At 44.6% G+C, this 25519-nt stretch overlaps 4 protein-coding genes and 1 non-coding gene across 6 annotated transcripts; 4 read left to right on the top strand and 1 right to left on the bottom strand.

Annotated features, from left to right (window-relative positions):
* The first annotated feature begins 1251 nt into the window (after positions 1–1251).
* On the top strand, positions 1252–2835 carry LOC100838946 (1-aminocyclopropane-1-carboxylate oxidase 1). Its single transcript, XM_003578158.4, has 2 exons — positions 1252–1483; positions 1650–2835. The coding sequence occupies exons 1-2, from the start codon at positions 1370–1372 to the stop codon at positions 2499–2501; spliced, it is 966 nt and encodes a 321-aa protein (XP_003578206.1). The 5' UTR covers positions 1252–1369; the 3' UTR covers positions 2502–2835.
* Positions 2836–4066: 1231 nt separating this feature from the next.
* Positions 4067–9754, top strand: LOC100838637 (protein disulfide isomerase-like 2-3). The gene is made up of 9 exons (XM_003578157.4): positions 4067–4270; positions 4361–4519; positions 5488–5601; positions 6794–6978; positions 7514–7613; positions 8353–8529; positions 8612–8757; positions 9151–9297; positions 9379–9754. Exons 1-9 carry the CDS (start codon positions 4151–4153, stop codon positions 9551–9553), a joined length of 1323 nt encoding a protein of 440 aa, XP_003578205.1. The 5' UTR covers positions 4067–4150; the 3' UTR covers positions 9554–9754.
* An 804-nt stretch (positions 9755–10558) lies between these two features.
* Positions 10559–12250, top strand: LOC100839453 (STOREKEEPER protein). The gene has a single exon (XM_003578160.4). The coding sequence runs from the start codon at positions 10644–10646 to the stop codon at positions 11973–11975; it is 1332 nt and encodes a 443-aa protein (XP_003578208.1). The 5' UTR covers positions 10559–10643; the 3' UTR covers positions 11976–12250.
* Positions 12251–13550: 1300 nt separating this feature from the next.
* LOC100825957 lies at positions 13551–17949 on the bottom strand. Of its 2 annotated transcripts, none has more exons than XM_010239930.3 (2): positions 17733–17949; positions 13551–14770 (listed from the first exon to the last, which is right to left on the bottom strand). In XM_010239930.3, exon 2 carries the CDS (start codon positions 14759–14761, stop codon positions 14036–14038), a length of 726 nt encoding a protein of 241 aa, XP_010238232.1. In that variant the 5' UTR covers positions 14762–14770; positions 17733–17949; the 3' UTR covers positions 13551–14035. The 2 variants fall into 2 exon arrangements, with proteins under 2 accessions (XP_010238232.1, XP_024310607.1); XM_024454839.1 differs by lacking the exon at positions 17733–17949 and adding an exon at positions 16429–17607.
* A 4656-nt stretch (positions 17950–22605) lies between these two features.
* MIR166G (microRNA MIR166g) lies at positions 22606–22813 on the top strand. The gene has a single exon (NR_126910.1). It is a non-coding gene; the product is annotated as a microRNA MIR166g (primary transcript).
* The last annotated feature ends 2706 nt before the right edge of the window (positions 22814–25519 follow it).

A 25519-nucleotide genomic window follows, 5' to 3' on the forward strand; every position in this document is an offset into this window, starting at 1 on the left:
AAATCTCAGTCAACTTTTTATTTATGCCACAGAATCAACATTGGTGTGTACTACTCCATAACAATTCGTGAAATATGTGGATGAATATGCATGTGATTTGGCAGAGGTTGTTATCCTTATTAAAGCGTTGGTGACCGTTGTCCCTGATGAATAACATATAGATTCTAGACAGTTGTGTTTTGTTGATAGACACTAATTAAGGCATTGGAGGCTCCTTGACGGTGTATCTGGAAAAAAAAATCTATCATGACTCGCCCGAGAACTCTACGAGTGTCTGAAATTCGCGATAAAAAAATCCCGATAAAAAAAAACTCCACGAGTGTCTGAACCACAGACACATAACCGCTTATATTTTAGTCATGTTTCTACTGTTATTCGAGTATCTATAAGCCTTCTGAAATTCGCTAGCTCTACTTTGCCAACAACCGCGCAACCTAATAGACCTTTAGGAATGAGTTATGTACTCCATCCGATTCATAATAAGTGTTTTGGATTTATTACAAAGATCGGATGGAGTAATAAATCGTGCGTTACTCACGTTGACGATGTGGTTTCGTTTTTATGAAATGGAACAGGATGATGAACCTTTTGATCTAAAAAAATAGTTTTTTTTTTCATTTTCCAACTAGCTGTTCTTCAGAAAATAATAATCTCAAATACCTGAAATTATAGTACTCTCAAGTAGCCGCCCAACATTTCCCACAAAAATTCGATGCCATGTTTTCGTTTGGTTGTTGCCAAGTTTCTATTGAGTCCGACTCAATAGGTCGGGAGGACAAGTTTTACCACGCAAGCTCCGAAAGTTGGAAAATCACATTATTCCACATTTTCGCGAAGCAGTACGTCATGTATCTAGCCGCCGTGGCCGTACCGCACAGGTCGATTTACTGAGGAACCATGTCGCAGATAAAGAAGTGGTGGACACGGCCTCCGTGTTCATTTGTCGTCTACGCATCGGTGGGCCGGGCGCCGGCGGGTGGGAGCTATAGCTAGCGGGTCCAACGGCGATACGGCGCGTCCAAATGATTATCGGAAACGTCATCGCTGGATTATTGGTGGGGGCAAACACTTCCACGCTGGAGGACAGATCCACGATCCGACACGCGCGTATCCCACGTGGTCTGGTCTCCGCCCGGTCAACAACCGGAGTTAATCCCAAGCATTGATTCGTTCAGGTTGCAGTTACGCTATGCACCGATACTGGAGCACGCCGTCCGATTGGTGCGCGCGCTCGAGCCTATAAATTGCACTCGTCTCCCCTGCATTTTTCCTCACTCACAAGTCACAAGCACTTGCAGAGAGCAGCAGTAGCGAGACAGTAGCGGCGATTTGGTTGGGTTGGTACTGTGTAGAGTGCCGAGAGCTAGAAATGGCACCGGCTTCGTCGTTCCCGATCATCGACATGGGGCTGCTGGGCGGGGAGGAGAGGCCCGCGGCCATGGAGCTGCTGCACGACGCATGCGAGAACTGGGGATTCTTCCAGGTGATTATGTAACACCGATAAAGAAAAACGGCCGGGCAGTGATAATTGACCAGTGACACAACACGGAGCGCGCGCGAGAGCAAGCTTCGTAGAATCGTAGTTATGCTTTTGTGTCGATCTTAATGAGTTGTAAGCTAATTTTGTTTTGTTGTTGCGGTGCGTGCAGGTTCTGGACCACGGCATCTCGACGGAGCTGCTGGACGAGGTGGAGAAGATGACCAAGGCGCACTACAAGAGGGTGCGCGAGCAGAGGTTCCTGGAGTTCGCGAGCAAGACGCTGGAGGGCGGCAAGGCTGACACGGAGAACCTGGACTGGGAGAGCACCTTCTTCGTGCGCCACCTCCCTGAGCCCAACATCGGCGACATACCGGACCTCGACGACGACTACAGGCGTGTGATGAAGCAGTTCGCGGCGGAGCTGGAGAAGCTGGCGGAGCGGCTCCTGGACCTGCTCTGCGAGAACCTCGGCCTGGAGAAAGGCTACCTCACGCGCGCCTTCCGCGCCGGCTCCAAGGCCGGCGTCCCGACCTTCGGCACCAAGGTCAGCAGCTACCCGCCGTGCCCTCGCCCGGACCTCGTCAAGGGCCTCCGCGCCCACACCGACGCCGGCGGCATCATCCTGCTCTTCCAGGACGACCAAGTCGGCGGCCTCCAGCTGCTCAAGGACGGCGCCTGGGTCGACGTGCCGCCCACGCGCCACTCCATCGTCGTCAACCTCGGCGACCAGCTGGAGGTCATCACCAGTGGGAGGTACAAGAGCGTGCTCCACCGCGTGGTCGCGCAGACCGACGGCAACCGCATGTCCATCGCGTCCTTCTACAACCCGGCCAGCGACGCCGTCATCTTCCCGGCGCCGGCGCTGGTGAAGAAGGAAGCCGGCGCCGGGACGTACCCCAAGTTCGTGTTCGAGGACTACATGAAGCTGTACGTGCGCCACAAGTTCGAGGACAAGGAGCCCAGGTTCGAGGCCTTCATGTCCATGGAGACCGACACCTCCAAGCTCATCGCCACCGCTTGATTTACCTTGCTCTGCTCCGCGGCCGCCGGCCGGGCTTCAGTTTTAATGTCGCCGACGACGATACTCTACATAGGATGCTTCAAAGTTCGTACGGGCTGCTAGACTACTGGTGACTGGTTTGTATGTACTGTCGAATAAACAGGCTAGGAGCTAGCTTGGACATGTATTGTCATTCACGCTGTGTCGTGCTTTGTGTGCTAAGCCTAGCTAGGACATGTATTTGTCATTTTCGCTGTGTTGTGCTGCTTCCGACCAGCATGAGAGTTGTACTGTGCTGTATCTGTTCTTATTCCCATACTCGTTGTCTCCTTGTGTAGTATAAGTGCCTTTTCAGTGTGCTGGTTGACACTTGACAGGGTGTTGATGCGTATTTGGATGCCATCAGGCCGACACGGCAGCACAAAATGCACAATACTGCTCACTGAATTGATCCTTGCCGTTTTGACAACATACATGGGAGAAGAGACATGCCACCGTTTGTGATATCCGGACAGAGCATTCCCAATATTTCCTGCGTCAGGTTTGCCCGACAGCATAATGCGTGTGCAACGCTGTTGAATATTGCCCGAATTAGTATTACTCTTCCAAGTTCCAACAAGGAAAAAATTTCCCATGGGATGGGCTACCACGGGTGCTTAAATTTAGTGAAACTATGTTGAAGTTTTAATTCATTGATGTTTTATTTTGGTTTTTAGTAAGATTTTTACATTTTTAATAATTATATTTTGTACCACGGAGATGCATGCATATGCGCGGGCGGCTTGGCCCAAGCTGATAAGTACCAATCAGCTTGAGCGAAGCGGATTAGTACTTACCGGATTGGGCTAGACCGACTAGTGATTGTCGGTTTGACCCAAGCCGAGGCTGTGTTATTTTTGAAAAATTCTCAAACTGCATATTATTTTTAATATTGATGAAAAAAATGTATAATTTAAAAAAAAAATAGCGGCGATGAGACAGCAAGAAGGCAGGCAGTGGGGTGACACCCATCTCGACATCTCGTCGTCGTCTTTGTTGATGCTCAATCTCCCTCCGTTCTTGCTTTTCAAATTAAGCGTGTAGCAACCAGGCTACACTTTACAATTGCCGCATGCCCAGGCCTCCGACTTTATCGTTTGGACCGGGCTAAATTGCTGGCCTGGATGAAAAGATACAGTTTTCGGGACGCCGGCCGAACACATCGCACGTACAGCAGCCAGGGAAAGGGAAGCTCCCGCGGCTAGGCACGCCGTCGGCAGGACGCCCCGACAGAAAATATACTGGATCCTATCCTATCACATGCACTGGGCTCATATGGGCCTGACATAAATAGGTTGAACTATAAATAGGCCGAGTGTGCAGGCCGATAACAGAGTCTAGTCCATTACTACGCAGTCGTGGCAGCCGTCCAGGTCCAAACGCAGTGCGTCCGAAGAACAACGGTGCACCCAGTCCACCAAGTACACGTTACCCACCAATCCCGTCGCGCCAAGGAAGCGCGACTCCTCCAACGTGGCAGTAAAGCAGACGTGGACGCCATTGATTGGTCCCGCACACGCGTTCGTCTTCTCGCGAGCAAACTTAAATCCGCATCACCACGCCCCGGCGACGCAGCCGATCGCCACCGTCTAGCCTAGAACCCCGGCTCCTAGAAGCTTCACGACTCCGTCATGCATCCGGCCTTCCTCGCCGCCCTCCTCCTCCTCTTCGCCGCCGCGGCCTCCCCGGCCGCCGCACTCTACTCCGCCGGCTCCCCGGTTCTCCAGCTCAATCCCAACAACTTCAAAAAGGTCTCGCTTCTTCCCCGTCCCCAGATCGGCTCTCCTCCATTCGTGCTTCTCTCTGAGGCCGCGTTTTGCCTTTTTTGCTTGCTTTTGCAGGTGCTGAACGCGAACGGGGTGGTGCTGGTGGAGTTCTTCGCGCCGTGGTGCGGGCACTGCAAGCAGCTGACGCCGACGTGGGAGAAGGCCGCTGGCGTCCTCAAGGGCGTCGCCACCATCGCCGCGCTCGACGCTGACGCGCACAAGGAGCTCGCGCAGGTGAGCATGGCCTCTTGTTTCCTTTTGACTTGCTTACACTCCGCATTTGCGTTCTGATCTGCTCGTTTCCTGGTGTGTTCTCGGCATCAGTTCCCGCAATTTCACAGTAATTCGACTGTATTAGGGGATAGTAACTGCTCTACTGGTGCACGGGGCGAGTAAATTTGTGGATTATAGGAATTGGGTAGCACTAACAACTTCAATTCCCAAATAGTGCACATCAAACTCTTGTAGTGGGATATGGTAGTTTCGCACTTTTAATGTGAGTAAAGTGATTTGAATTCTTCTGAAGAAAGACACAATTTAATAAGGCTTATCAGGGTTCTGTCTTTTGCTAATACTGTTCAAGGATCACCTAGTTGACTAGTAGATTAGTTTTGGTTTTTAGTTTCTGTTGAATTTGACAACTGGTTTAAATGGATATTATATACAAAGGGTGAAAGCTAATGGTTTGTGCAACTTTATGGTACTCTGATGACATTCTGGCACAGTGGCATTTGCTAGAATTTGTTTCTCGGTGCTCAGTGATATCACTTATTAGTTTTAGTGTCAGAAATTATACATTTTGTACCAAGTTACTCTTACTGCAATCGTAATTGCTCATGAATTGAATAGCACTGACAAAAGATGGTGGAAGCACCTTCCGCAAGAGAATGCAATCAGGGAATTACTTGTGAAATGGCGTACCTTTATTGTTATACCTAAAATATAGTGAATTCGGTATATTTTGAGACAAACTTAGATTGGGTTGGGATGAATAATGTGGTCAAAGTTCTATTTCAGTAGCATGCCTATGGACTACCTTTAGCTTTTCTGTATAGTACTTATATGGCCATGTAGCACATCTTCTGTTGAACATATCTAAACAGGTATAAATAACAACCAAATAGATGTGGCTTCCATGTTTACCACTTATATTTTTGGATGCCATTAGTTTGGTTTATGATGCATTATGTCATTTTCTGCAGCAATATGGAATACAGGGATTCCCAACTATAAAAGTGTTTATCCCTGGTAAGCCACCAGTGGATTATGAAGGAGCAAGAGATGTAAAGCCAATAGTAAATTTTGCTCTGCAGCAGGTTTGTTGCCGCCGAAACTACTTGTCTTGCAACTTATTTTCTTCAAGTTTGCTCGATATGTCTTCCATTGTAATTGATATATACAAACCACCTTTTTATGCGCTATTTTATACACTGTATAAATCCTTTCTGTGGAAACATTATCTGTTTTCTGACTGTGCAAACCATTGACTTTATTAGATCAGGTGTGGATAGTCAAATGAATGGCCACATAAATGACTTTCGATCTTACAGGATGTAGTACTATGAACAACAAATACTATATTTTTATTGTCTAAAAATGATGTCTTGGTAGCCACTTGATTTTGCTATTTATCAGCTTCTTCTATAGCAGGCTTTGTTGCAGTAAATTCACTGTTTTGATCTATGTTTCTAATATCAAAAGAAACTACTACTATCTGCTCTGTATAGCTTAGCATGCTATGGTGCTTCTTAGTTACCCTGGTCTAAACGTGCAATAATTACTCTTACATTGATGATAGCTGGCTGTTGGCCGTGTTCCAATTTAATTTTTCATCAGCTATCACTTTCACATGCTCTAAATCAATAATCTTTATTTTTTATGTTGACTTATTTTGTACTCCCTGTCCCATATTAAGTGACTTTCTATTACATGTATCTAGACGCATTTTAGTATGTAGATACGTCCATATTTAGACAAATTTGAGTCACTTAATATGGGACGGAGGGAGTAATATTAATTTGTCAGTTATGATGCAAACATGTGACCTTCTACTTTTAATCCGAGGGAAAAATTTATGTGTGATATCTTGGTAGCCACTTGATTTTGCTATTTACCAGCTTCTTCTATAGCTGGCTTTGAGGCAGTGAATGCACTGTTTCGATCTATGTCTTCTAATATCAATACAAATTACTACTCTCTTTCTGCATAGCTTAGCATACAATGGTGCTTCTTAGTTCTTACCCTGGTCTAAACCTGCCATAGTTACTCTTACACTGATGATAGCTGATTGGCCTATCCACTCTTTTTAAATAACACAGACTTCAATTCACTTCCGATTGTTGCCTGTGTTCCAGTTTAAAGTTATCAGGCATCACTTTTAAATGATGTAAATCAATAAACTTTATTTTTATCTTGACTTTATTTGTACGGGTTTTTCAGTTTATGATGCAAAGATACAGCCTTCTGCTTTAATACAAGAGAAATATCTGTTTCGTTTGTGATGTGCAGGTTAAGTCTCTTCTTAAAGATAGGCTGGATGGTAAGACATCAGGAGGTTCAAGTGGCAAGACCTCTGGTGGTTCAAGTGAGAAGAAAACTGATACTAATGAATCGATAGAATTGAATTCAAGTAACTTTGATGAACTTGTCATCAAAAGCAAGGACCTTTGGATTGTGGAGTTCTTTGCACCGTGGTACGTTGACTTAATGTAGATGTATTGTTCATCATGTTACTTAATTCTTTACTTTAATGGACACAACTGTTTCTCCAAAATAAGTGAATATTGCAAAAAGGTTACACAGAATTGTCTACAATTAGTCAACTCTTATTTTCTACAACTAGCTTTCATTGCTGATTATTCTTGTTTATTCTACTACATACTTGATTAGGGGCTTGGTATGTTTAAATTATAACCTAATAATAGTGCATTACGTCCCTGATTTTGGTTGGCATACTTGAGCCCTACCTTTAACTATACCATGCGAGCTCACATGATAATGTTAAGAACAAAACTCATGCAGCCCCTTTTGTCCTTTGCCAATAGAGACAAACATGTTTCTCATGGGATCTTGCTTTATTTGGTTGCTATACTTAAGCATTGTGTAATCTCTTTAACTGTGTCTATTCGACAAGTTAATTTATTGGTTCACTGATGTTTAAAATCCGATACCTTGCCTATTGAGATAAGTACGCTTGTTGGCTCATCAACCGTGTTGTTCTTTACTAAGGTGTGGGCACTGCAAGAAATTGGCACCTGAATGGAAAAGAGCTGCAAAGAACTTGAAGGGCCAAGTGAAGCTAGGTCATGTTGATTGTGACTCTGATAAGGTACGCCCTTAAGATCATAATATTCTTGTTGATATTAACTTCATCTGCTGTATACATCCCTTACATTTTTAGGCCAGTGATGAAAATTGCCATGCGAAGCCAATAGTATAATTAATCTTAAGTATATTGGCCATAATAATGAAGTAATCAGTCTCTTAAGATCTTATGGTTTTACTGAAAAGTTAAATTATTTTCCAACACTGCTTAGAAGTGGAAAATCTCTCTAGTTGTAATGTTTAGTTGAGATTCCTGCCAAATCATTGGCATTCTTCTGATCACCAGGATTGAAGGATTATTTTGAATTCATTGCACTTTTATATTGGAAGGTAAGCGGAGCATTGGCATTCTAGGTTCACGGTTAGAAATTTGCATCTCATACAAATCCTGGATTCTGCTAGCTCATAACTATGGTTATATTTGATGTTTTATTGAGGAATGTTTAATTGACCTAACTTATCCATGAGCCATTTGATTGGGATCTCATCCACATTTTGTTTGAGGTGCCATAAAAGTTACCCGGTGATTTCTGATATTTGAATGAATTTTGTCAAGATTCCAGACATTGGATCAGTATAGTTGCAGAAATGGAGACTTCAACTCTTCTTTTTTTGAGACCATAACTTAAAATTGACATTTTGTATACATGCGTGAACCGCAAATAGATCATTGAGCCAATCCTCTTTGTTCTTTCCTGAGTACCACTTATGCAAAGTATTAATTTGACTTCCGAATTTTGCAGTCCTTGATGAGCAAGTACAAGGTAGAAGGCTTTCCAACCATTCTGGTATTTGGGGCTGACAAGGAGAGCCCGTTCCCGTACCAGGGGGCCAGAGCTGCATCTGCCATCGAATCCTTCGCACTGGAGCAGTTGGAAGCCAACTCTGCTCCACCTGAAGTTTCTGAGTTGACTAGCTCAGTAAGTATTCATGATATTATTCAATTTCTGGAGTTACATAGCGAATGATTGATGTTCTGATCTGTGGTGTTGGCTTGTTTAGGATGTCATGGAAGAGAAGTGTGCTTCTGCTGCCATTTGCTTTGTATCTTTCCTTCCGGACATCCTAGATTCAAAGGCAGAAGGAAGGAACAAGTACCTTGAGCTGCTCCTTTCTGTTGCTGAGAAATTCAAGAAAAGTCCATACAGGCAAGTTGCCATCTGAACTAATTACATGGATTTTACCTATTATTCCTTTTCTCTTGATAGTCTTTTCTAGAGAAAAGACCACAGTTTTTTTTAATAAATGTAGCTTCCTTTGCTGAATTGACCAAAATAACGTAAATTCTGACAGTTTTAAGTAACTTGTGTATTTCAAATAGCTAAAAATGTAAAAAACAGAGCTAATGCCTTTGGCATGAACAGTGCTTTTGCCGACTGTTGACATAACTATGGCCAGATGTTTTTGTGTAATTTCTAAATTGTGCATTATTCTGTATCGAGAAGTTATCCTCAATGTTTTTTTTTGTTATGCGAGCATTAATGCCAATTTCTGTATTCTTGAGATGGATCATTCTGAGCCGAGACAGCATTGCCTTTCAGTTTTGTCTGGACAGGTGCTGGCAAGCAGGCTGATCTGGAGAAGCAGGTGGGGGTTGGTGGTTACGGCTATCCGGCCATGGTTGCTCTGAACGTGAAGAAAGGCGCATATGCTCCACTTCGTAGTGCCTTCCAGCGTGACGAAATTATGTAAGCTCCATGTGTTTATCAACTCGATCTTGCATTAGATGTTTTTGATAGATGATTAATAAATAAGGTTATCCCTTTCAGCGAGTTTGTGAAGGAGGCGGGGCGCGGTGGAAAGGGAAACCTTCCTTTGGATGGTGCCCCCACGGTTGTACAGTCCGGGCCATGGGACGGCAAAGATGGAGAGGTGATCGAAGAGGACGAGTTCTCGCTTGAGGAGCTCATGGGCGACAACTCTCCACCGAATGACGAGTTGTGATTCTGAAACGATCTTAGCGTCGATTAGCCGGACTGTAAATCGAAGGAACACTGATGCTTCACTTTGTTTTGATGAACTGTACAATTTAGAATGTTTTTCTTGATGCTAGAATCATTTGAAGTCGAAGAAAAACTTGGAAGTGCGAGGCGTGGTGTTTTTGTCCATGAAATAAAATCAATTATAAGCTCAGATGCCTCTCCATTATTGTAGGAGATACCACTATTTCAAGCAATTACAGTTAAAATCATTGGCTCTGCGGATATGATTGGGATCATGGGCGTTCTGCCTAACCTGTCAATCCGTCAGACGTCAGCCTTGCCACCAAAGCACATATTTTTGTCCAAAGCAGCGTGAAAAAGCAGCATTTCCTGTCCGCTTCCGCGTGCTTTTTACTGGTGTGCATACATTTTTGTCCAAAGTCCTAGTCGGTTGTACTATGCTTCCGGAGAATTATGTGGCAGGCAATTATCCTGTCAATGAACACTCACCAGTACTTCTGTTTGGGAAAGTGACGAGTTATTAAACAGGGGATGGTACTTCAATGCACGCTGCACTCAGTTTGTCCGTCTCTCTCTCTCCTAAACTCCACTCACCACTCCAGTCACTCGCCAGTCAGTGACATAATCTAGGTAAATGATGTAAACGAGACGGCTGCAAAAACTGCACAGGTTGTACATGAATCGCATAAACCTACTCAAACCCTGAGAAACTCCTTCAAGTCACGTTTTTGAGTCGTACTGTTGCTACAATACCGAACTCGTAGGCTATGCCAAATCGCTTTTGGTTAGGAGGGAGCTGGGGTTGTGTTGTGGCTGCCGGGCATTGGCACCGCACGTTGCGGCGGGCACGGCACCAACCCCACCTCGCCGCATGCCAATCAAGCGCGGGCACCCTCCCCCCGCACCACCCAACGACTCGATCTCACCGCTCCTTCTCCCCGCTTTTTTTTTAAGGAAAAAAAAAATCGCCGGTACAGATAGCAACCAGTCGCCAGTACTAGCGCACAGCACAGCCGCGCGAGGCCAGAGCGTCCTAGACCTGCCGCCCCGCCCCGCCCCGTCCCGCCCCTCCTCGCCGCTCGCGTTCCGCCATGGCACCGAAGCGCCCTGCCGCGGCCGCGGCGGCGTCGGGATCCGCGTCCGACGCCTCCGACGCGGAGGGGGACCACCGCCACCCCCCGTCCGACACGGACCCCTCCAAGACGCCGCCGCCCAACCCTAACCCTAAGTCCTCCGCCGCGCCTTCCCCCACCCCCGCGTCCGCCTCGGTCGCGGCCGACTCCGCCGCCGCCGGATCCGACTCCGGGGGTGCCTACGACTCCGACGCCGAGGCCCGCCGCCGCGCCGCCCCGAGGGCCGCGTCGCCCAAGCTCAGCGGCGGCGGCAAACCCAAGCCGCGCTCCCCCGGCATCAACTCTGACTCCGAAGACTCCGCCCTGCCGGCAGCCTCCGACGCCGACCTCGACCCTGCTGCCGGCGTCGACTCCGACGACGACAACGCCTCGCCGCTCCGCCCCGCTCGCCACTCCCGCTCCGAGGCCGCCATCATCAAGCCCATCAGCTCCCGCCCCATGGACCCGCCTCGCCGTGGTGGTGCCCCCGCCTCCGAGCCGCGCGTCAAGCGCCCACGCAGCGCCGCCGTGGTGGCACCAACCCCGGAGCAGATGAAGCGGCCCTCGCGGCTTTGGAGCCCTGGGGACGAGCTTGTCATCCTGCGGGGCCTCGCCACGTACCGCGCCAAGAGCGGCGTGCTCCCTGGTTCGACCAATGACATCGGTAAGCTCCACCGCCACATCCGTGGCCAGCTCAGTGTTAAGGTATCCACCACGCAGCTCAGTGATAAGGTCCGGCGGCTCAAGCAGAAATACCAGGTACTTGTCACCCGTGCTAAGAATGGGCGGGACCAGGATTTCCCCACTCCGCATGACCATAGCATCTATGAGCACGCCAAGAAGGTTTGGGGGGCAAGGATTGGTGATGGAGGAGGTGCTGGGTCCGAGAATGCTGGTGGTGGTGATAGTGAGGAGGTGCAAGATAGTGGTGATAGCGATCAGGATATGGAGAGTGGGCGGGATGACCGTGACCGCAGCAAGAACCGGAAGTTGAGGCCGGTTACCATGGCAAATGGGAATGGAATTGGACTTGGGGCTGTTAATGCCAATGGCAAAGGGAAAAGTGAGTTTGAGAAGGGGAAGGATGCATATCCCTACCTCTGGGAGACTGTTGAGGAGCTGTCCAGGGAGCATCCAAGTGGTGCGGCCTTCAAGAAGGCATTTGAGGTTCTTGAAGGATCCAAAGCGCATGTGATGGAGGAAAAGCTGCGGAAGTTTAGGTTGACGGAGATCAGACAGCAGCTGCGTCGGATGGACCTGATGAAGGAAACAGTGAAGATGGTGCTTGATACTCTTGAGAGCACCGACTGAGTAATGGCTGGGTCTGTGGTGAGCATTAGTACATTGTTGAAAGGGGGAAATCAGACTCTTTTTGTCTAGATAGATGTTATGTGGTTAATTACTTACTTCCATTGACAAGGTTGCCGTTGCCTCAATCAAAAATTAGGCTTAGAACAAGGAGTGATGGTCTTCTTGTTATTCTCTGTGGATTATTGTATTTTGTGTTTCTTAGGTGCTAACTTATGCATTATATGCTATACCGTTTGTGCTTATTTAAATCAGGGTCCATGCATCTTCATTTTGAATGCTGTGCTCACATTCTTCTTCTCGTGTTGGGTCTTTTAAGTTACATCAGCAAGCTGGTAAAGATCAGGTGCTAGCCGCTTAGAGCAATATTTGCGGCATAAGGTTATGAACTTATAATATTTACGAATATTGTAAGGTCATATGTTATTATTATGTTTTGCTTGATTAGAGTTGCATGCATTTTCTTTTGGTTTCTTGATTGGCATTTCTAGTTGCTGTCACTTCACTAAATGATTTTGTAACAGAAGTTGAGGAACCATAGGCTACCATGAGTTATAAAAATGTAGAACTTTCTCTTTATTAACCAGTCATGCTGAGTTTTTGTAGGAGCATGTAGGGATACTTCAAATTAGAAGTTGTGGAGTGACAAATGAGAGTTTTTTTTAACTGAACTTGAGTGCTAATGCAAGCCACACATTTGGGAGCAAACCAAACTCCAGTTATCGTTCAGTTATACCATTCCAAAACTTGGCTAGCTAGTTGTGATTATTGCCATATATGTCCCACTATTTTAGGGTAGTAAGCTTTATAATGTACTTCTCTTTCACGTTATTCAGGTTTCATGGTCCAGGACCTCTTAGGTTTAAGCTAGTTCTTCTTTTCGAATTTTTTTGGCTTGTTACTCTTGCCATCCCTTCTAAATTCTGACAATTTGGCTTTAATTGAATAGGACAATCGGTTGTGGTTTGTTTTACTTTAAGGTATGTTTATATTCTGAAAAAGTCCTGATGGAAACCTGTGATCTGTATGTATGCGTCCTACTGTGAACTGTTCCTGGGTGAAACGTGTTGCATACTGGAGTGTTCGTGATTACGGAACAGCAGGCGGTCCTGCATCGACCTGAACCGGTGATATTTTGATCTATTTTTTGCGGCTCTGCATTTCCGTCCTCTTTTACCTCAATCATATATTGGCTAAAAATTCTTTCGCAATAGCTGTCCGGTCAAGTTTTGGGCCGATGTTCATTGATCATTGTCCATCTTGCGATGGTTAGCATGCTGAGCAGAAAGTTCGGTTAAAGTTAGAACATACAGGATAGGAGCCGGCAGCACATCTTGGCATCTAGCCCAAGTTGCGAAATAATACGGCTTTCGTTGTGCACTGCGGCGCCGTTACCAAGACCACTGATCGTGATCTCAACTTCTCGACATTGTTATTGAGGTCGTCAGGCCTGTTGAACCGGTGTGTGTTCTGTTCGTCGGTGTAATAATCATCTGGTGATACTCATCTTACTATTCTATTCTCTGCTGATATTAATCAAAAAAGGAGAACTGACAGACATAGAAGTATAGAACGTCAGCGAGAAATTAACGTATTCAGCTACTATGACCAAAAGCAATAACTCAAATAGTCTAGAACAGAAGGACCGATGCTTTTGTTTTTCTTAGTTTACAGACATGGTACACTCCCAGACAAGTGACTCATCCTGTGTCAGGCGAAATATCCTGTCAGGTCGAATCGCACATTTCAGAAGAAAATAAGAAACTGTTATGTCCTTACAATGCAACAGGCATGCACAAGAGCAGTGCATCACACCAGAAATAAAGGCTGATGCGTATTGTCCCTTCCAGAAAACAACCCTCAAGCCATTCCACCACTTTGTCACGGCCTTCTGTTTCTTCTGAAGATAGCTACTAATACTCCCAGAGAACAGATCCACGGCCATGCTACTCTGTCAGGTCTCAACTCATGGATCTGAAGGGGTCAAGCATGGAGTCCTGCAGGGTCTATGCGGCAAGGGTAAAAGGCATGGCAGCACAATTCTGACATTTTTAGCAAGAGGTTCAGAGGCACGCCATGTCCATACCAGCCGTTTCCACCGAACTATCATTGATGGCACCAATGTGCTCATCGTGTCCACGCCAACCAGATGACATAAGCTCCTCAAATAGCAACATGGCAGACAATAATCCTTGGACCCTTGAAGAATTTGCCGCACTGATCATATCTTGCAAGGTACTTCTAAATAACACTCGCCTCCATCTGTAAGTTTGTAGCGGGTCCAACTCCCGAGGCTTTGCCGAAGGATGCTTCTGCCGTGCATGCTTGCAGAGCTCACTGTATGAACCAACGTACGAGCAGCCATCTTGCATGCAGCTCCTCCTGTTTCGGTTCAGCTGTTCCCGGGCAGGCTCAACCAGTGTATACCCCTTAACCTCACCACGACAAAGGGGGCATGTCAGCTCTATTGAGCTCGGGTCATTGCTGCTTCCTGGGCTTGTGCGTGACTGTATAAGCTGGTCAAGACAATTTGAGTGGTGGAAGTTGGTCCCACATACATATGGACGGCAGCCGTTGTCATGAGACGAACAGAGTAGAAGGACAGCATTGTGCGGGCATTCGATGCAAACCGGACAGACGGCGTCTGTCCATGCACATTTCTCAGTTGCTGGCAATGTTGACTCCTGGCTAGCAACTCTCTTGAAACTGCAATGGCTGGAGGGCCTCAAATAATGTGGTGATCTGAACCGACGAGATGAATATTTCTTGTTCTTTGAAATTTTGGTCATATTGAAGAACTGCAAGAATGCAAGCAAGATGCATAAGTTCAGAGTGTTAAGATTTGCATTCGTAGCTTCCAGTGTACAAATCAAAACTAAAGGAACCTGCTGATTGTAGAATGATCTCTACCTCAGATGGGATAGGGGTTTCACCTTTTACCTTTACTCAACAATGTAATTTTTAAAGGGTATTTCTACATGTTATTTTTGCATCATTCTTCTTATCTCTAAATAAATGGACCAAGGATCTGGTTGATGGTTGATGTATGAAAGGGCGATACAAGACAGTGCTATGAACAAATTAAATGGTTAGTGATCACTTTTGCTGTTTTACCCTGATGTTTTCAAAGCGTGAATTAGCAACTATACATTCTGATTGACCAGTTACTATGTATTCAGCCTGCAATTAGAAGTTCAAATACTTGCAAAAAGTCTAACCACATGGGTTGATCAAATTCTAGGGAACAAGTTACTGCTAAAGATCAAATGATTGTTTTTCTTTAGTTCAGCACAAGTTCCAATAGACATTTTTTTAGGCTAATGATAAGAGCGACCAAAGAATTATTTGTAACAGAGGTTTATAACTGTTTGCACCCCAGATTGATGGTAAAAAGAAACCTTAGTTTTCCTAGTAGTCCAGGATCAAGATGGCCATGGATACCCTCAAAGCGGATATCCACAGATATTTTTCCCATGGAGCACGGTTTCGCTCCATGGATTTTCACGGACAGATACCCGCCAACTCGCGGAGTGGGCACTAATAGTTGAATTGGTCCATGGATATTCAGTTATTTAAGGAAATAAAGAAATTACTGACATGTGGGTCCACTGATCAGTCATATGACTCATATAAATATAATGACTCATATAAGTTGCCACTCATTCAATCCCAGCCTTGACTCTCCCCACCCCACCCCCGGATACACCCAGCCGCCACCCCTATCCCAACCCGACCCCATCAGGCCATCTCCCCCAAATTTTCTCCTCCTTTCCCCATTTATGGCATTTTTTGTTGCTCCATGGGTCTCCATGGATACCCGGATATCAAGTGGATGTGTATATAACTTTGGCTCCATGGATAATTTCATGGACGGATAATGGACAGGGAGATATGAATAATGTGGTCCGCCTGTCCAGACCTGCCCAATTGCCATGTTTGAGTCCAGGAAAAAGATAACCATGATACCCTGTCACAGCTACTGCAGAAGTGGCATTTCAGCGTTTACAAGATAAATACGACCTCAATCACTATTGGTGTCTAATGCTGGATATCTACTCGCATGTGATGGAATTATAACAATGTAAACTGTGAAGAGTAAACTCATACGATGCAGATATAGTACGAGTATTATGTATAAATTTTAATATGAAATCTACACACTAACGATATTGCGAACATGGTCTCAAAGTTAAACCATCTAATTTACAAAGACCGAGCACGGTCTACAAATTTGTAGTATGAAGGAAGTTTACGTTACAATGTGAAAACTTAGCACGCTATTGGATATCTATCTCTTATATAATTAAAGCAGAAGGACAAGAAACCATCACGTTCGTCCACATAGGCTAAATAATCTCCACCGTTGATATTGAATTCTAATCGCTGGGATTTAAAAGATATAGAAGTAAGAAAATAAATGTTCTACGTATACAAACAGAGTCCATCGAACACGTACAAGAATCACGTTCATGCACTGCACGTGTAGGGCCTGCAGGTACTTGGTTTCATAGGTGGCCTAGACCAAGTTGAGTAAGAATTATTTTTTCACATAACTTAAATGGAGTCCAATACAAATCCTGCACCTTTTCACATAACTTAAATGGAGTCCAATACAAATCCTGCACCACATCTGATACATAGCATGTTGTAAACAAGTCAGCCGGCGTGTTTGCTACGCTGCATCTTGCCGGTCCAAATAGGAAAGGTTAGGTAAATACTACATGTAAAACCAAACATGAAACTAAAATACTAGCCATCGGACTAAAAATGTGCGTACTGGATGAGACACCAACCCGCCCCGTGCATTTTTTTTTTTAAAAACACGCCTCACCGTTGGTGTTGTTTCATATAACCAACCAGTCATAAGTCATGCTCTTTTTACCATAGCCCCTCAAATGTCTCTGTGTTGCATGAAAGGAAAGTCTCCACTGATCACATGAAATCGTAATGATATTTTAATAAAATAGCAATCATATTGAAATTCCAATGATATCAATTATATAAAAGATACAATCAAATACTATTTCAGTGAAAAAGTGAGGGACTAAGAAAGAAAATATCGATCTCAGTTAAAACACATGTTTCTCCGCAAAATGGCACGTTCGAACAATCGGCTGCATCACATAGGGCCACTACGATGCGTGCTCGGTGTTGATACAATGACAAGCACTTGGTTGCTCGGACATCATCAAATCAAGCATAGTTATCAACACAACAAGAAAAAAGGCCATCGTGTTCGGATCATTGATCGTGGTAATTAACCCATAGAGAAAAAGCACCATAAAATCTATAGTTTGTCTAGCCGGGCAAATCTGCAGGTCAGGACAAGAAGCCACCGTCAATTATTGCGAGGCCAGATTATTACGGCTCAGATTCAAAGATAGAAAAATTAAACAAGGTATTCTGATAGTGAGTCATTGACTGCTTCACTGAGTCTAACCGCGCAAAGGGTCACCCGCTACCCGCTAGTTAACCGCTTAGTTGGGGAGTAGCATCCCGAAATCTAAAGTTGAGGAAACCTCACATAAGCATCTCAAAGAAAGACTAAAGACTTATTAAAAAAAACGGCAGCTTCCTTATTCCAGCCGAAGCACATCGAATGCGGACGTCGTTGACAGGTTCACCAGATCAAGGGATCTCATCAATCATTGGAACGGAGAGAAACAGGGGGAAAACAACTTTCCGGAGAATGTAAAGGCTAGCTGTAAGGAGGCGAAAGGGCCGATTTGAACCAGGGAGTCGAGAGATTCAAAAACTCACCACCAGCGCCTCGATTCTTCGAGGCAGAAGGAAAGGACGCGCGCTGCAGGCGGTAGCGGTAGAGGTAGCGGCGGCGGCGGCGGCGGCACGAGGAGTGAAGCCGCCGTGGCGCCGCCTCCCCAGACGAGAAGCTGCGAATTTGGTCGGGTTTACGGCGCGGGGTGGTGGCTTTTGGGAACCTGTTTGCTTTTCTGCGGCGACGAAGGGGTAGTCTGTAGTCAGGGACTCAGGGTCCTTGACCGCTGGAGAACGTGGGCGATGACATGGGCTCGTCAAAACCTAATACGGCCCAAGGCTCAGAACCACGGCATGGGCCTACGAAGTGAAGAGGCCGGTGAAGGCAGCCGTTTTTTTCACTCTGCACATCGCAGGGCTGCAGAAGGCGCACTGGACTGGACCTGGGCATCTCGAGGGGGCAGCTGGACCAACCGACCTATGAGCATCTCTTAAATCATCGGCTCGTAAAAGCCATTTAAGATATACCTAGAAAAATGTTATACGGTATTCTCCATAACAAATGTCTCAGAGTTAGTATAACTTTGTACTAAGTTAGTTTAAAATTTGAGACACTTACGTATCGGAGGGAGTATCAATTTGTATCGGACAAAATAGATCCCATATATGATGGATATCATGTATATAAGGAGTATATATAGAAAATGAAATAAAAACTACTTCAGGCGTGGATTTGTGCAGAACCCATATGATGGATAGCATGTATATAAGGAGTAGTTCATCATCACAATGAAGTTCATATATTGTAGCAAATCCCTAAGGCTTCTTTTGGATGTAGATATTCAGAGGCTTGGAATTGAATTTGACTTGGTATTAGCAAAAGGTGAAGCTCATCGGCCGTCGACGAGCTCTACGGCTCACTTGTTCTCGAAGCTCAACTCGACGTAGGTCTGGAGCTCCGCCTCCGCGTGCCACGTACGCCACCGTCTTCCTCGCGTGCTCCTCCGTCTACCGGAGGCCCTGCGGCAGTTGGTTAGCGTCGAACGCCTTGTCGACGGTAGTCTCCCTCAACAGTCTTGTCTTGCCGAAGCATCCTCGCCTCCTCCTCTCGGAGGAGTTGTCGGAGAGTGTGTGTGCACGGCGGAAATGAAGGGCCCGAGAGCTCTCAGGCTCCGGCTTCGTGTGGCGGGCAGTAACCCTGGAGCTCTTCGGCAATCGAGGAATTTCTTGCCGGCCTCCTCGAGGTCAGCCCACTGGTTGCAGGTGAGGGCGCCACGTTTATGTGCGTCCTGCCGTCCTCTCCTACCGGACCTGGCAGCGGTGGAGGGTTGCCCGGCTCTGGCTCCCCGGCCGCACGGCGAGGCAGAGCAAGATCCCCCCGGCCTTGCCCCGTCGTGATTGAGAAGTTCACAGGGGACATCGTCGAGTGGGGGGGGGGGGCGAATTTGGTTGGGCGATAATGGATCGGTGGTTGTCAGCTACGTATTTCATTGGAATGGACTGCAAACTAGGCAGCCAGCACGGCGGAGGAGGCAGAGAATATAAGGAGCTGCCTCGTAAATCCGACGCGACGCCCTAAATATGGCATGTGGGAGGGTCGATTTATGATGGCCCGTAAAAAAAAATTACGGACCAGGCACTTTTATATGGGCGCTGTTTGGACCAGGTTTTTTCCCCAAACCCTAAAAGTTTATGGGCCGAGGCTATTTAAGGGATCTGTTAGAGATGCTGCTCTAACATACCGATCATTTTCCTTCTTTTTCTCTATTTACTCAAATAAAGATGGTGTTCTGCTTCTTAATCACAATTTTTAATCTGTTTGTTTCCTTTCATATAAATTATGCTTTCTCGCGCAGCCGTAGCACTAGGATATTGGGTTTAACTGTACAGTTATCCTTCCGTGTGTTCTTTGTATGGCTTGTTTTTCAGAAGAAAAAAAACGACATCACCGGTTCAGTTAATTAAGAGTCGAGTGTTGCAGGAAGCGCAAAGAGGCAATAAAAGGAAAGCCAAGCTATACAAGTCTTGTACGGTATTCACTCCCTTTATGATGAGTAGTAACTTGCATGGTACTGCTTGCCAGGGAAGACCATATACCTTGCTGGAGACATAAAATTGTTTGACAGTCATGTCAGCCGCAGCGACGACATGATTTTATTTTGGTGTCAGGATTGTACTATTGATCACCAAATGGGTAGATAACTTGTCTTCAATGCCTTGGGAGCGAAAAATATATATGCGGAAAACCAGAAGAATTCTCAAGTTTGCAGTCTTACGGGTCATACGGGCATAAAAAATCAATCTAGTGCAAATGAATCATACGAAAAAATTCTTATGGTTTACAATCTCGCGAACCAAATAAGCTGGAGTACATAGGAAAAATCCCTAATTAAGGGTTAGAGTTATCTATTCTTTGAAAATAATTTAAATCAAACAGACCGTGAAAGTGAAAAGTTTGAATGCGTACATATAGAGTATATCGCAGATTAGCTAAGAAGTTGCATACATGTGCAATTTTTCCCAAAAAGGAATGTGGTGAAACGTTTCACCGGCTTCTGAATTGTTATATGGCGAAATAAAGCCGTATGATATACTTCACCGCAAAAAATAAATATGAATAGTTTGCAGCATACAATTTTCAAAAGATAAAAAATATATGTTTGAGAATCGGGCAATACCACCTCTCCAGCACCGCAAAAACTTTCCGTGTGCATCAACTTGCACGAGCTGCTGTTGCAGGGTAGATGCACCATTGAAAGGTGAAAAACAAACAAGAGTACAAGACCTGCTGTTTAAAAAAAAAAACAAGAGTACAAGACCCATACGGGGAGTTAAACCGTCTAGAATGCTGTTACATGGGGAGTCGGGATCGTCTGCGTAGGAATTCAGCTTTTCTAGTGGCTCTCCTCCACAATCACAACGGCATCATGAGCCCATAATTGCTGCCAACCTGGGGGCACAGCTGACTGCCAAACACTCGGATCCAACCACGTCTGCGAGTTAACACCCGCAGGATGCGAATTTACAGCGGCACATGGTTTCTCAATTCTTAGCTGACAAGTTGCTGGGTCATAAAACGCTCACAATTTTCAAACATTCAGGGCCTCCAAGATTCAAAACAATTTTGATGTTATAAGGAAGATTATATTCTTTAAAAAATCATTTAAATTAACAGAATATGTTCGGAGCCGTGAGATGTAGGATTCCAATTCATAAGATCTTGATCTGTTCTATGCATACTTTGGGCAATTATAAAACAAATTTATGTTGAGTCCTTAATGTTTTTTTTGTTTCTAGGACAATTTTAGTAACATCTAATACCTCAAAAGATTCATGTGTGTTTTTCCTACTCTCTCCTTCTCACAAAGATTGACGTATTTAGTTTCATTAAGACAACAATTTGACCACTAAATAGTTATTAATATCTAATTTATACGATAAGAAACCACAATTATCAGCAACAATTTTTGAAGACGAATATATTGATATAAATTTCATATCTTAAAACAATAAAGTAATCTTTGGTCAATAGCTTGTTGAAAACAAATACACCACTTTTATGAAATAAATGGAAGCATGTTGTACAATGAAACAACACATGGAATATTATGAGGCAGGTTTTTGTAATTAGAAAGTTGAAGCTCCACCCGTCCGCAGTGCATCCGCCAATCCAACCGTCCATCCCCATCGACAGAATCATAGATTGAGGAGAAAGAAACACAGATGAGAAACATATACGAGAAACATAGATTGAGAGAGAAGAGGGTGAAAGACGTGGCCGAGATATTATTCTAGAATAGACGTGGCCGAGATATGTGGCGGCGGTCCATGATCGAAGGATGCGGCGCCTCCACGTGGTCGAGAAACATGGCGGCTCCACATGGAAGAGAGACATCGCTGGAGAGAGAAACGGTGGGGAGACACTGGCGGAGAAAAACTCGACCTGCAAAAGGGTAAGCCAGCCCCCAGGCATTTTAAGAAGAAGACCTTCTCACGCAGGTCGAGAAACCCCCGAACCCCTATCCCACACCATACACAGCGGCATCGAAGCCCGTGTGAGAGCGGACGGGCCTTAGGTCTGTGCTTAAGGCGTGGGGCAGACGGGAGGGTTTTTAACCCCAGCCTGTAATTCGCTCCCACACGGGGAGTGGAACTCAAGATTTGAGAAGTGCTACTAGAGTTTTTCTTTAACCATTACGTCAAGGGCTCGTTCGCGACGCTGGTAGAGAAGAAACAGTATGAAATTCAAACATTACTATCCAACTCTTATGGGTTTATTGTTCCTATATGTTTATGTAATCAAGCAATTGTCTAGACCTTTTATTAACTTTTGAATATGTGTGTGGTTTTTTATTGGCCCGATTGTTCACGTTTTTTGCGTGCAAGTACCAAGAAAGTAAGAAAGCAATTTTTTTGTTAGAACTACGCCATTCCCAATAAAACAGGAAATATGCTTGTCAACTAAACCGAACCAATGCGGGGAAAAGCAGTAAAACCGAAAAAAGCTACTCCGGACTCCGGTTGAGTATTTCTTCACCGGTTCACCCCCCCCCCCCCCCCCCCCCACCCACTTGAACACAAGGCGGTCGTCTCTCCTCTCACACATTGTACCACAGCCACAAAGCAATGAAGTCCGTTTGCAGTGGCTATCAGTGCACAGCTCGTGTGTGTCCAATGGCAGGCCTCTCCCAATAAATGGCAATGCAGTGGCCCATCATCCTTAGCCAGTTAGCCACTGTGCGCCCCTTCCCTCCCCACTCTTCAAAACCTCCAGCCCTAGCTCCCCCCTTTGCATATCTCTTCTTCAGTAGCCAGTTCTTCTCATCTTTTTGCTTGTCATATTCTTGCTTCCCTGTATCCATGGCTACGCAGCTCCATCTACCGTGTTGAGTATGATTGCTCTGTTAGCTTGTTTGGACTGCATGTCCAGGTTGAAGTTAGGTTAAGGGGGTTGTTGTCTGGTTCAAGGTCTCCACATACATCATGTACATGGAGGGCATGCATGCATGATATGCTGTTGTTGAGTGCCATTTGCTCGATCTTGTGTATATATGCAGTGTATGATGTGGTGATCTCGGACCAGGCTTCGATCCCTTTAACCAGCATCTGCACAGTACTTGCACCTCAGCATAGTTCCAGCAGTTTGCCTCTAGCTAGATCAGTAAGTATGTATGGTGTAAATCTCATCTATTAATCAGCTCCTTTCTTCTATTCTTCTTACTGTACATGTGGAAAATTGGGGTTTTCTTCTGTCTGCCATTAATTAAAAGACCACTAACAGTGTTTCTATAACTGCATACAGTAGAATATTTGACTTGCGATTTTCTCTTTTCATTCTGATTTGTCGTCCAGAATGAAGCAATGACCAGGCATGTACGTAGTAGTATACACACTAGGCTAGCTAGCTGCATGTTCATGTGGGAATCAAATCAAGCTAATGTAGAAGGGAGCTAGCAAAGATATGAAGTGTCTGGTGTGAAGTCAAGTTTTCACATGTTCTGAATCTATAAACTACTGAAACTACCAATTTCCTATTCCAAGCACCTCATGACTCTAGTCCTTGTGCAGTGGCATCAAATAATTTTAATCATGGATGGATGTTTAGATCAGTACATGAGAACTGCACACCTAGCTGCCTAGCACATGTAGCGTCTTTTTCAAAAAGGAAAGCCAAGCCTAGTTCATGGTTCATACTGCTAGCTAGCTAGCTAGCTGTACTAATTAAACATGTTCCTTCATGCATACATATAACCACTCCTAATAATACAGTATACAAATAATTAACCTTAGCCGTCTTTACATTAGGAGTAGATGTGAGCATGCATGTGCTGACACTTAGAAGAATCCAAGAAGGTGATTAGGCCGGGACAGGAACTGACCAAGCATTTAAGCAGTTCTGTCTCGACACTCATGTGTGACAAAGGAATGGTAGCCCCAGGCCGGGTCTCATTACTTCGTTCACGTGGCTGTTGTGAAAGAGAGATGCCATGCACAGTGCTACTCTTGTTGCATCTGAACGGCGTGTGGTCGACTGATCCCATTCACCGCCTGTTCTCTCTGGGAGTTTTGTTCCATCCGTCTGCAAATCACAGAGCACTGCATGCATGCTTGGTGGTGTCCTTCTGAAATTTCCAATGGTACGAGACTAAATTGAAGCGCTTCTCATGACAACTGTGGGGGTTGATTTTTCATCATCATGGTGTTTTTCACCATTATATTGTCCATTTTTATTCTAAAATAAATTATTATAGAATACATAATCAATGGTAAAAATAGATAATGCATTTGTACAAACAAATATATGTAACTTATCCATTTGATTCAGTTTCCAGGGTAAACTCAACACATCGTATATATGGAGCGAGTCGACTTGTTCTATGTTTTTTTTGCATATATTAATATTATTGTCGACGGCGAGTCACGGTACTGTTAAACATTATTAGGCCTCTCCAATGCTCCACCTTGGCGCCATCTTTTAGCCATCCAGATCATATTTTTGCCTATGTGTCACATATATAATTAATCAGCATGGAGAATGCAATCGTTCTTTCATTTCTCTACATGCAAATCCAATATATATAGGCCATTAAATCTCACATTCATCATCCAATTATAACTGGGATCTACTACAATAAATAATTATTCTATGTAAGGTACAAGATTCAATTCCAATGCCCCTTGTTAGTATATTTGTGACGATATTTACCCCATTTTAAATTTTTTACCAAATTTTACACCATATTTATAAGTGTGTCACATTTCGATAAATTACCTCATTTAGCTAACTTTCCCTATTTCTCAATTGATGGACCCACATATCAGGCAGATGTGGCAAGCAACTGGATGCCAAATTCGAAGCGTATTTTCGTTATGCGTTGTCTTCCCTAGATAGACCTGACAAAAATGCATGATAATCCAGCAAGCGGGTGTGGTCAGGTCCATCGAAGGAAGAAAATGCATAACAAAAAATATATGCTTTCAAATATGGCATCCAATCATGTCAGAAAACAAGAAAATTAATTAGTTAAATGGGGGTAAAAAACTGTCACACATTTATAAACAAGGTGTAAAATGTAGCACAATATTAAAATGGGAATAAACGCCATCACAAATTTACAAACAGGGTAAAAAGGTGGAATTCACTTTAAGATACAGTTCAGGGGGTGGTTGTATCTAAACATCTAATTAAGGTACTGTAAGAGACGCCGTTAAAAGAGTGACGATACATACTGAGTGCCTTATACACATTTCATGGTCTTGAAGGATTGATGCTATATATATTTCCACTTGAGCTAGCGTACGTGTCAAACGTTCATGTCACTGACGAATTAATTGATGTGTACAGTATATCGCTTGGAACAAGCGATGACAGCGTTCATGACACTGAAAAGCACATGCGTTGACATCGATCGTTGCATGGTTAATTATAGCATCGATCGATGTACCGATGAAACCTACTCCATTATTAGTATGTGCACAAACTAATGCATGAGACACTAGCTTGTTGCTGGGCTACTGATATATTACTCCTAAAGAAAAGATCGACACGATATAGTTGTTCTATTCCGCCTGCGTACTCCCTCCGTCCCATGTTTACTCCCTCCCTCCCACCGTCTCATATTAAATGACTCAAATTTGTCCAAATATTAATGTATCTGTGTCTAAAAAGAGTCTAAATACATGTAATAGAAAATCACTTAATATGAGACGGAATGAGTAGTACGTATTTCTATCTAGCTCATCTAGAATTCGTAAAGAAGATAAATCACTATACCTTACAAGACCTTTCTACCAAAAAAAATCTTTGAAAAACTATACGGAGTAGTACATAT

This window comes from Brachypodium distachyon, chromosome 4 (genome assembly GCF_000005505.3).
Source record: "Brachypodium distachyon strain Bd21 chromosome 4, Brachypodium_distachyon_v3.0, whole genome shotgun sequence".
NCBI classification, from domain to species: Eukaryota; Viridiplantae; Streptophyta; class Magnoliopsida; order Poales; family Poaceae; genus Brachypodium; species Brachypodium distachyon.

What these genes read in the sequence shown, in the direction of transcription:
- LOC100838946 (XM_003578158.4), top strand. Translation starts at nt 1,370, where the DNA reads ATGGCACCGGCTTCGTCGTTCCCGATCATCGACATGGGGCTGCTGGGC. An exon ending in AGAACTGGGGATTCTTCCAG is followed by an intron (nt 1,484 to 1,649) that starts GTGATTATGTAA and finishes CGGTGCGTGCAG; the next exon opens with GTTCTGGACCACGGCATCTC.
- LOC100839453 (XM_003578160.4), top strand. Translation starts at nt 10,644, where the DNA reads ATGGCACCGAAGCGCCCTGCCGCGGCCGCGGCGGCGTCGGGATCCGCG.
- LOC100838637 (XM_003578157.4), top strand. Translation starts at nt 4,151, where the DNA reads ATGCATCCGGCCTTCCTCGCCGCCCTCCTCCTCCTCTTCGCCGCCGCG. An exon ending in GTGGAGTTCTTTGCACCGTG is followed by an intron (nt 6,979 to 7,513) that starts GTACGTTGACTT and finishes TTCTTTACTAAG; the next exon opens with GTGTGGGCACTGCAAGAAAT. An exon ending in TTGATTGTGACTCTGATAAG is followed by an intron (nt 7,614 to 8,352) that starts GTACGCCCTTAA and finishes CGAATTTTGCAG; the next exon opens with TCCTTGATGAGCAAGTACAA.